This window comes from Lottia gigantea (genome assembly GCF_000327385.1).
Source record: "Lottia gigantea unplaced genomic scaffold LOTGIsca_52, whole genome shotgun sequence".
Lineage (NCBI taxonomy): Eukaryota > Metazoa > Mollusca > Gastropoda > Lottiidae > Lottia > Lottia gigantea.
The window spans coordinates 1,148,667-1,161,201 of NW_008709781.1; the positions used below are offsets into that span (position 1 = coordinate 1,148,667).

At 32.1% G+C, this 12,535-nt stretch overlaps 1 protein-coding gene across 1 annotated transcript; it reads left to right on the forward strand.

Annotated features, from left to right (window-relative positions):
• Positions 1–1,143: 1,143 nt before the first annotated feature.
• LOTGIDRAFT_165578 (hypothetical protein) lies at positions 1,144–9,972 on the forward strand (the record flags this gene model as incomplete). The annotated part of the gene is made up of 14 exons (XM_009062612.1): positions 1,144–1,162; positions 2,012–2,170; positions 2,407–2,440; positions 2,635–2,693; positions 2,962–3,188; positions 3,818–3,841; positions 4,103–4,238; positions 4,422–5,169; positions 5,444–5,553; positions 7,493–7,666; positions 8,070–8,201; positions 8,465–8,539; positions 9,205–9,443; positions 9,952–9,972. 14 exons carry the CDS (start codon positions 1,144–1,146, stop codon positions 9,970–9,972), a joined length of 2,157 nt encoding a protein of 718 aa, XP_009060860.1.
• Between the last annotated feature and the right edge of the window lie 2,563 nt (positions 9,973–12,535).

Sequence of the window (12,535 nt, forward strand, 5' to 3'; positions counted from 1 at the left end):
TCTGTCTCATTAGATTTTGATTCAATGCACAAAACCAAATTTGGAAATTTTTCTTGCGAAAGATCAGGTTCACCTTGACCCCATGGGATTAAAATCCCAGAGTTCTAGTGATTCACAATAAAAACAAGATGACTGACGACTTAATCTCAATTGCTAACACACGGACGACATGTGACTTTTAAGAAGACAGGAATGATGGGAACCATTGTTATCGTACGATAAAAAATAACAATTTATAGCTGGGTAGATTCCCTGAAGGGAAATCCTCTTTAATCAATGGCAAAAAATAGAAAAAAATGAATATTTGACTGGAGTTTAATTTATGCTGAGTTCTAGGATAAAATGAATTATGAATTGACAATGAGTTTTAATCATAGCGTTATATAATAAGAACTAGAGTCCACACTGACCTCATTTAATGTTGGATACATGGTAACGTCAATGTGCCGACTATGGATCAAGACTTGTTTTTACAGGTCTGATAAATAAAAATATTTTATAAACTTATTATTAAATCTGACATCAGGGCCTGTCACGCACGGAGGTCCATGCATATAACATTGAGGTGAGGGGCCCTATTAGAAATGTTATTCAAATTAAAATAAGCGAAAAAAATTTCACCAGAAGCGTCAATCCAGCCACCATTTTGATTAGCGTAACATTTCTTAAATTCGATATTTCTCCCTCATTTGTTATCCGATTTGCATGTTTTTAGAAAACTCAAGATGTTTGGCAACAATTCCTTGCTAGCCGAATTTGGAATTTTGATTTTGCATTTTTCGCACGCGCATTACCAACTTTCTTATTTCTTATCCGAATTTCATCAAACTTGGTATGTATGTGAATAATCCAATTCTAAATTTTATGGAAAAATTGAATTTTTGTTCTGCGCATGGGCATAACCAACTTTCTTATTCCTTATCCAAATGTCATTAAACTTGGTATGTATGTGTATAATCCAATTCTAAATTTGATGGAATTATAAAATTTGCGTAGTCCGCATGAGAATTACCAACTTTCTTTTTTCTTACCGAATTTCATCAAACTTGGTATGTATGTGTATAATCCAATTCTAAATATGATGGAAAAATTGAATTTTTCTTCAGCGCATGCGCATTACCAACTTTCTTATTTCTACTCCAAATGTCATTAAACTTGGTAGGTATGTGTATAATCCAATTCTAAATTTGATGGAAATATTCAATTTTTTTTGTGTGCATACGCATTACCAACTTTCTTATTTCTTGTCGGAATTTCATCAAAATTGATATGCATGTGTATTATCCAATTCTAGATTGGTATAAATATGTATTATTAAATTCTAGACTGGATTCTAGTAGTGCTCATGCATATTAACAATTTTTTATCCAAATTTCTTCTGGATGTGTATTTTAATTAGCTATTTCTAAATTGTTTGGGTATATAGGAACAGTTCTAGTTTTTTTTAATACATAAAACCGATTTTAACTCCATCAGGTAGGTTAAATTATGTCTATTAATGACCGATTTACTCTTTTAAAATAGATGGCCTATACTTTTCTGGTTGGCTAAAACTAAAAAACATAATTTCTCTGCAAGTTTGTCAATAACATCCATTTGACATTATGTTAAGGTAGACCTCTTATAAAATGGCCGCATTCCTCCAGTATCGGCACGTCACTTGTCAAGTGTGGTTCTATTTATAACTCTATGGTTTTAATACATCTCACCCTATACCAAGGGACATAATTTTTGGATGAAGCCTTGTGACATGTATTTTAGACGAGCCAAAAATAATGTGTATAAGGCTCATTTAATGTAATTAATTTCAATGAAAAATGAATCGTTATTTTTCATCTGATATTGCACTGTGTTTGGTCAATGATGAAATTTGTTTTTTTCAGCAGAAAATTATCTCTGACTTATTTGTTTCAATTCAGATTTTGATTTGAAATAAAAAAAAAAACGTTATAATAAAGCTTTCTTTGATTCTTTTCATGAATTTTTACCCTTGATTTCTATTATATTAAAGGTCCAGAGCAACCTAATATAATGAAAGAACCATGGTTTATTGGTATGTTAATCAGTACTATTGGTGGAACACTGTGGTTAGCATTGTGTATATTTAGTATCTGGTTATGTAGAAAGAGGAAAAATCGTAAGAAGTTGGCACAGAATGGCATGTACAGTGGTGAGTATGCTGAATGCTTTCATAGTGAGACCTCCATTCAATTCAGTAATAAAGCACAGATGAATGGCAAAGCCTTTATCACAGATTCTCAAATTAGTGTCCAAGAAATATTAAACTTCTTTTGTGATACTAGCTATTTTAAATAATAAAGCACTGATGAAAAGCATGTGAAAACTTGATCAATATTGGTTCCACTATCAAATTATGCTTCTGACCTCTTTATATTTCTATTGTAGCTGTTCCTGTACACAAAGCTGAAGATTCTTCAAGGTATGTTTAATTGGCTACATTGTTTATGAATGTTTTGAAATTATCTATCCAATCTGCTGGTACGTGTAAAGCCAAGCTGAAACTCATACTACAGATGATCAACCAAAATGTTAAAATATGGCGATTTATCAGGAATATATTTTAGATTTCTATCTTCTTCTTTTAATACCTAATATATATTCATTTTATTATAGAAGTGTTGCTGATGTAGTTTATGCTCAGAAAGATGGTAATATCCATGGCAACATGTCAGGTAAGATTGCTTAAGATAACCATTGATGTATACATATTGTGGTTTCTCTAAATGAACAACATGGAATCTGATCTAAGAATATTGTTAGACTGCTCTCAATAGACTTGCACTTGACATAGAATGGCTCTTTGACAAACTTTGACAACTGATGCATGCTAACAAAATTTGACAAACAAATTGCCTGCCAATCGATGTTGTGGTCTATCCCTTTCTCTCAAAATTGTGCTCTCTCCTAATTTGGTGTCGTTTTGCGTTCTGTTCCCTTTAGGTTATGGGGGTTTACATTCCGACTTGGCGAGTTTATTGGACGCAAACTCAAAGGACGTAGAATTGAAAGATCAGAATATTTATAACACAGCAGGCTCGATTCCACAGATGAAAACATTTTATCAGAAACCCAACTCGACTCTTGCTGTTTCAGTAGCACCATATGCCACCACCACCCTGATAAATACAGGTCAGGGTATGCCTGGACGTTCACATCAAGGCAGTAATGTAAGTATCAGAGTTATCTTCTCCTTGGAAGACAGTGTTGAACTTGTTTCTCAATCTCAATAATTTAAATAAAAAATGTGTCGTAGAACAAACCTTAACAAAAATAGATGAAACAAGTTCAACCAGTTTTCTTATGACCTATACCTTAAACTAACAAAACCCTGTATGATATTTGATACCCTATTAAATATTTCAACTAACCCTTCTTAACCTGTGAAAACCTTGCCTTACTTGATTAATCACTCCTACTAATCATTTCCTTATTTTCCATCCCTTCAGCTTTCCCTTGGGATTTATGAAGTAAGCATAACCTATTTAAACCTTTACTGATTTTGAAGTGGTTTTAAAAAATCACAGTAGCCTTAATTGTTGATAAACATATTTTAAAGCTTGACTGCAATAATTGCTGAATATTTTGAGACATAAAGAAATCTGATTTAAAATTTAAAATTTAAACTAATGGCTGTTATTAATTGATACATTACTAAACAAAATGTGGAAATTCAAAATACACTATTTTGATTCATTGCATGGAATAATACATGAAAGTATTGGAAAGTTAGATTTTGTGTGGCTTATGTAGATTTTAGTTCACCCTGCTTATTAATCTTTTTGTTCTCTTTTTAAAGCAACCTAATGTTGGCATTTATGAGGTTAGTATTAATAATAGTTCAAATTCCTTATAATATAGAACCTTACTTACTTGTGAAATTTGCATCATAATATATTTTATTTTTTAATGAGCTTCCTTCCAACATTTTATGCAACAAAATATATAACTTTCTCCTCAAGTAAAGACAGAAATAATAACTATGGTAAAACGGTGCCGCTTTGCAAAACCAAATTCTACAATGTTACGGTTTCAGGGTAATTGAAAAATTGATCGCCCTAAGTTGCCTTTTATTTTTTTACAGACATGTATGGAGTCCACATTTCGACCAATAAATCATGCATATGTTCACAGTAGTGCCAGTGGCTCTGGAGATAGTTGCCAAAAACCAGAACTAAGATCCAGTGACTCTCATTCTGACAATAGTAGACCTAACACAAGTAAGTTTAATATCCAATTTGAATTATTATTAATTACATGCTTGTATCAAAAGATTCATGGAGTTTTCTTTAGAATCTTTAAGTATCTTTTTTATGATGCAGACCATTTCATTTTTTTGATAACCCCATGTGCTTTGTAGCTTCATATAATATGCAGCTTATGTGATCAACCATCATTTTCAGGTTGTCCTCATGAACATATTGAAATGTTAAGCCCAGGAAGTGACAGTGGTAGCCTAACCACTGATGAATTTGGAATGCCAGTAAAACGTAATCGTAAAATGCAAAGACAAGGATATCCAGGAAAACAACCCATGGTGAACTGGTCAGAGTTACTTCCCCCTCCACCTGAACATCCACCACCAAGTGATGTAGGATCACCACCAGAATCACCCATGAATACTCTTCACAGATTGGAACGTCAAGCTGCTCATCGGCATGACAACAACCACAGTCCAATTTCACCCGTTTCTAAAATCTCTGCTTGTTCGTGTCCAGTTCCACATGATAGGATGCCACCTAATATACGAAATGTACCCTACTCGGACAATGAATTTGGAATGCATTCACCTAGGATACATGAGTGTCGGCCATATTCTCCTAAACAGCTCAATACGAGACGAACTCATTCTCCTGTCCAAGATGGCAGGATATCACCTAGTAAAGGGTATTACCCTCCATGTCACCATGTTGGTGATAAAAATGACTATAATAATATTTACCCCTCCCGTAACTATTATAGTGATATAGAAGGGCGTGGTGGGGGTATGATGGGTGGTAGTGTTTATACCCCAGCCTCTCTACAAGGCTATCATATAGACAATAGAATATGTAGTCAGTGTGCACCAGAAGGTGTATCTATAGACAGAGCTTGTCAATCTTCTCTGCCCAGTCTTGCCAGTGAATGTGTACATCCTAATTATCAGGGCAGGTAAGTTCACTTTATATTTCTATCCTTCAATTAATTCTTGAACTGTTCTAACTGGACTTGATAGTTTGGATAACATCGTCTGTTTTAAATCTTAAAAAGCTCTCTGTACAGTACACTGCACCCTTCATAGCATCTTTGATTTTACTGAGATTTGACTTATACACCAGCCAATGCCTGTCAAATGTTCTTCGTCTGAAGAGAAAAACATCATGTATCCTCATTTTTTGTTGGTATTTTAATTATACAGTTTGTGTTTAACTTTGTCCATTTATAGAAATGGGGATTCTCCTGTGTCTGAAGAAATGCCAGATTATGCAGATGAGTCTGACATGGATCCAGGACAAGTGGAATGTCATACTCCAGATTCTAGTGTTAATGGAGATGGTAAGTCAACATTCTATTGTTTTAACACCACCAGCTTCAAAGCATGAATCAATTTAAACACTTGCTGAAATTGCTTTTATATTGATGCTTCAAGGCTTTATGACTAGTACTGTGCTTGGTAAATACCATACACCCACTACTTTTACAATTATATTGACAGGAGCAGGAACGATATCGATATAATGCTGTTGTTTATTGTTATTGTATTTGCTATAATAGGCATAGCAGTCTGGGGTGCTGATATATCTTTAACTTCACCCCCACACATACCCATTGACAGCAAACAAAAAAAACATAGTTAGTTTGAAAAATTGCATAGTTTCGGCTATCAGAAACCATATTGATAAGGGAAACACAGCCTCCCAGCACCCCGTCTGCTATGCTTATATTTTAAATGTAATTTTGAACTAATAGCATGTGTTTTGTCTACAGTGAAGTGCTGACCCAACCATATTCACAATTTACATTACATTCTTCCATTTTCTCTTTTAACTCTTTTACTAATCAACTGGTCTAACACATGACAGCAAATTTTCATTCTCATAGTTTAAGAAGTTCATGCTTATAGCTTAATTCTTTGTTAAGGGGGTAAAATTCCTGAGTTCTGTTCCTCAAAATATCTTGCAAATGTAATTTGTCAAAAGTGTGGAATTTTACAAATACCATACAAGAATTATGCATAAGATTTTTCTTGGAACAGGATCCAGGTCTATGTGATACATAGAATTAGACAGGAAACTTGTCTTTGTGTGTTTGGACCAAAAACTTAGCTTTTTTTTATCACTCTCTTACATATCCTATAAGCTTTTCTCTGCATGCAAAAAATGTGATCAAAATTGCTATTTGAAATTAAAGATTGACAATTTATTATTTATTGAGTATCTCTATTAAAAATTCAAAAGTTGTTAAAATGACAATTCTAACCACTAACATTTCTCTGATAAAATAATTAATATGCACATTTTCTGGTGATGACATCATAATATGTCCTTTGTTAAAATGATATTTTTATCTAATGGCATGAAAAAGCAATTCCAGGAACCAAATAATGTCATTATCAATTATCACACTTCTGCTAATATTTCAATTATTATCACAACCAGACTCCAAAATCATTTTTTTTTCTGAAAATCTGGTAAATTTCATTTATTTTTCATCATAAAATTTGACATAATCCATTTCTTTTCTATGGTAATGTTGACTAAATCTAATTTGTGAAGCCATGTTTTTACATGTTGTCATTTAATTCAACTATACTGATAGAAACGTCTAAAATATAGTTCAGGCTGCTGATCTTTGGTAAAATTTATGTTTTAAAGATTATTTGATTATAGGAAAAAAACAATAACATACACACAGAAAATATTTCACACAATTGATGGAAAAATGTGCAAATTTGGTCACTGTTTTTAACAAAAAACATTTTTCTCCAATGCTGAATTATTTTTTGAAGCTTCTTGTCTTTCAATATATATCTCTGATAATTGTACCATCTTCATTAGCACACATGGTGCAGAAAACTAGGACGTAAAACTCCATTCATTTCATTTCTGATAACTGTTTCCTACTTCTAGTGAACATGATATACTAACAAAATTTAAATTTAGATGAGAATTGAAGCCGTTCTGGAAAAATTCCATTTTACTCAATCTTAGCCAAATCCATGGTGTTTGACGTGGTTTATTTTGATGAACTTCAATGAGCTGTCAAATCAAATTGTCCATGGCATTACTTTAGAAAAATAGGTATTCACAATTTAAATTCATGTGAATATAAAAATGAACAAATGTCCATGAGATTCAGAATTTTTTATTTGAAAATTAAAGTAAATACTTGGGAAAAAATCCATTTCTGTTTAACATTCTCCAGTTCGGCACCAATTCTCAATAATAGTTCCTCTATTTCACATCTCATACCATACAATATTCATCTCCTATAGGCTGGGTCAGTACGGATCAGGCAAACACAAGCTGTACCTCATCAGGCTCCGATGATTTTAGTGATGATGATTCTTTTCTCGCAGAAGCTGACTTTGCCAGTGCTGTTGCTAAAGCTGCTGAAATGTCTGGTTTGACAGTTGTAGGTACAACAGTCTCTGATCCTAAAGCAGGAGGTATGTAGTATACTACTATTTTAGTCTATTTTATGACTTCTTTTACCTTTCCATCTTCATTGCTTATTCAGCTAATAAAGATATAATTTAACAGACAACCTATAACAAGTTTTCTAATGAACTCTTCACCATCTTCATCAAACCTTTAGTTTCATTTTGTTAGAAAGCATGCATTTGTGGAAGAGTTGAACCTCTCAGCTGAATATCAGGAAGTACATTTCAGCTCATTTCACTTCAATCTGAGAAATAGCTTGCAGTGGACAAACATCTGACTCCAATAACTTTTAAAATATCTATCAGAGGCTGGAATAGAGGCAGATGTTTCAGACTATTGACAAAACTGAGTGCTCAATGGCACAAATATATTGTACTGCTATCAGTGGGTCACCAATTATTTTTGTAGGACGAAAATATCGCAAACATCAAAGATCTACAGCACGGCCCACCAGTCCCTATAGTACTGACAGTAACATGAGTGCGGTAGTACGTAAACCCTACCCTAAATCACAACGAAAGAAACAAATGTCTGATCAAGGTAGGTAACTCACAGCTTAGATCCTTCACATCTGCTAAACCCATTCCTGAATGATTCCTTCATGGTATGGTGCATTATCCTGGCTTTGGTCATATATCATTAGGCTTAGAATTATACAATGCTTTACTAACATATGCTTTTATAGCTCCCATTAAACCATTCACAATCAAGTAAATTTGTTGAAGGTTGTCAAGGACAGCAAAGGTTAAGTAATCTTTATAGGAGAAAGCACTTGCTTAAAATTGACAAAATCCCAATTTCAGGAAAGAGGCATGGACAGAAACCTTTGCAGTCTGATTCACAACAATATTACCTCAAAGCAGGAGACATGATGAGAGGTGAGTAAAGGGGAACAACTCTCATTATCTAATTGAAGTCTGTCGTGACTTGTAGGCCCTTACATGTTAAATTTGAATATGTTCTCTAGGAAGAAAGCTGCGTATGCAAAATGTTTCGGTCATCATCCAACATCTTAGGGATCATGTAGGCCCTAGATCATCCTTCATCTTACAAACCCTTACGAGTCATAGCATAGAGCATGGTTTCAGCAATACTAACAAATCATTGCTTATTACTTGATGTTTATACAATTTGGTGTGATGATAGTAGAGATCTATCTATATATTATACATATTTTACTAGGCTAGATATTGGTGTGAATATTATTCAGTGTGTGGTGCTTGTTACATATAAACTTATATATTCATTGATATATTCATGAGTTGTCTATATATCCACATTCAGGGTCGTTTCCAAACATAAACATGAACTGCTATATTGAAGTAGTCATGACTATATTGTGGATTTGACGAGTATGTTTTGCCACAAACATAATGGACTGTTCTTATGTTTATGTTTTGAATTGTCCCTGGATGTGCCTAAATATTTTTTAAAACTACTATACTGCTTAAAATACATATATATTTATTTATCACTGCAAATATTTAATGCTTTTTATACCATATCTAATTGCTTGCTTTTTTTCCTTTTTCCCTGCTTTTAGCTTTGGATGCTCCTGCGTATTATAGGCCCAGTTTCCCTCTTGCCTCTCTTCCCATGAGTCCCACTGGCTCAATGAGGTCCAACCACTCCAGTCATGGTAAAATTGGCTATGCTGCTCCAATCATCCACTCTAACAACAATTCTGCTTCCAATGAGTCTGATATTTATAATCAAAGAGGCCAAAAAATATTTGATCACAACCGAATATACAATAGTCCTCCATCCAGTACAGGCTATGATGTGAGTAATTATATTACAATTCAGATCTACATGTGATAGTTTCAATTTGAATTATCGCTTTGATGAAAAGATCTTATATTGTATTATATCATGGCATGGTTTGAAATGAGCATGAATTTATGATATCATTATTGGTATTTGTATGTTTGAAATTATTATGAGATTATGGACAAAGTGGAAGGTTACCTTGAATGTTGCGGAGACTTAGGATCACCCAAACATGTCATCTTGGGGAAGGTGGTGCACAAAACAACGCGTTTGACCTGTTTATTAAACTATTTCCTGTTGATTTAACTCTTAAAAGATATAGATCAATATTTCCTTTATGTTTGTCACAAGTTGAAATTTACTCTTATCTACCATTTAAATACTGTAGTGGTTTAGTTCATTAGTTGGTGACTTAGTACATGTCGTCTACTGGAATAACTTATGTCACTCTGCATTTGTGTTTGCTACAAGATTTTACCTTACATGACTGAAGATTCATTGATTTTTTTTTTTTTTTTAGCTTTATTACCATTACGCATAATACTAAAATTTATTACTTTAACAAAAGTGTTCAAATAGCATGATGTTTTTTTTAGTATTTAAGTAATTTTCTTTGGTTTCTTTCAGCTCCCAATAGTGTAGATAAACGCTGTTAAAATCTCCAGAAGGACAAATCTAAATAGGTCACAGTGTAAGGTCACAATATGATGACTTATGATAGTGCTGTGTGCTCTGTTGGACAGTCATGGGATCTGTGAACCAAGATACGAAACTATGCTTTAGTTCTGTGTGTGGCATCTGATAGCCCTTCCTAGACTGGGCTTAATAGCATTGTGGGAGAAGGTTAACCTACTTAAATTGTGAAAATCAAAAGTGATCCAAAAAATTATACTGTCACCAAAGCAAAATGCTTTTAAAAGTAACGTTAAACTTAGTATGTACTGAATTTCTTGCCAGACTTGGACAGTGATCGATTTTCAAGGATCAGTTTTTTTATAATGGATGTTTTTATATATTTGTGAATAGTTTTGAAGCAAACTATAGTTAATTTGTACTTAGTGAAACAGACACATTGTTTTGGATGTGCTCAAAGAAGTTAAAGTAGTTGCTATGGAAACAAGAATAGAATATATGTTATGTGTTTATTGGAAACATAATTATGAATAAAGACTATTATAAATTTGTGGCAAATATAAGATGGTGTAAAGAGTAGAATTTTACATGCTACAGACAAAATGTGATATAATCGGTAGAATTTTGCCATAATAAACAATAATACAAAATAAGTATTCATTTATAGCATAAAGTGAAATATATTTATAAATAATGCTTTACAACTTTGTAAAACATTAAAATGTTTTTGAAATAATTCTATGTCCATCCCTTTTATTTCATTTCATTTTTATTATTTATTTTTTGGTGCTATTATATTTTGTGCTATTCAAAGATCTACTGCAATCTTGTCTTCATACCTTTCATGTTTCTGTTAATTTAAGAGAAAATTTCATTCATTTTAATTAGATATTTTAGTCATTTTCTTGAACAATGTATTCTTTCTATATGAAAATCCCCTTATTGCATTAAGATATTAATTAATATTGGGTGTTGATTTAGACATAAGGCATGCAATTGTTAAACCTTCCTAATTCCAAATAGATTTTTCGGAAATTTAAAGCTATACTCCTTTCAATGATTAAATGAAAAACTATTTGTAAATATTCCTTTCCAATCTATGTTTAGATTATTCTAATTTGGCATGTACAGAAACCATACACTTGTAACAGATCATCTCATTAAAAGTTTTGTATGATAAATTGCAATTAATTAAAAACTTGTTTGCATTATTACATCAATTAAATCATAATATGATTTATTACCATGAAGTTAGTCTAAGAATCATTTTAATTAATCATTTTATGATCAATTACAATCCAGTGAATTATTTCTTATTGTAAATTAAAATCTTGTATGATTTCTCAAAACAAAATTGAATGAATTATCATCTGAAAACCATTGTATAATTGAATACAACCAATCAAGCCATTGAATAAACAATACAATCAATTTATTCATTGTATGATTTATCACAATCCTGTGGACCTGTTACTGCCATTTAAAATCTTGTATTAAAAATGAATGATCTATTACACTAAAAGCATTGTATGATAATTTAATTATTGAATGATTGATTACAATGAATGAAAAGTATGATCTATTGCTACCATAGTTAGTTTATGTGATGACGCTTGTAAGAAACAGAAGCAACTCCTGATAACTTCCATGTTATATCTGATTAAGAATAAGTTTTTTTTCCGACTTGTTAAAGGCTCATATCATGTTATAATTGTTATATATAATGTAAATAACCTGTATATAAATAACAAATATTTAAATAATGTTATAAACTTACAAAACTTTCGTCTCATATTTATTATTAGAAATCTTTCATTCATATCCTTCATTCTTCCTCCTTCCTCTCATTCTTCCAAACTTGGGGTATCAGATTTCAATAGCTAATGGAATACCAAATGCTGTATTCATTATCAAAAATTTAGAGAAATACTCGAAATTTAGTAGTATAATTATCTTGTACAGCTAAGTTTGAACCCAATTTTTGTAAACTGTACCGTTTTAAGAATAAGGCCACTGGCATCTTTGAAATATGTTGAAATGCAGAACGTATATTGTAACGTAAAAACTTTACGTGATAATCGATTGATATGTCTGTCTCATTTGAATAAAGTATAATGTAGTGAATTTTTCTTGTATTATCTAAACTTTAATTGAAACCCATGTTTGATTCACTTCTCATTATTATATGCATTATGTGGTTTGAGATATTGTGTATAGTCTGTTTCAAAAAAGGACAAATTAGATTCTACCATTATTTTGGAACAGACTATATGTTCTACCTTAGGAGCCAATCATATTTAAGCAATAGAAAGTTATCAATATATGTAAATTAAAAATTTTGTACTTACGACTGTAATTAGGTATTTATTCAATTTTTAGTGCATTCTCTATGGATTGAGGTAAAGAAGTATATTTTGAAAAAAGGTGGCCGTTTTGATTAAAGTCAAATTTTGAGACAATGTGAATTAATC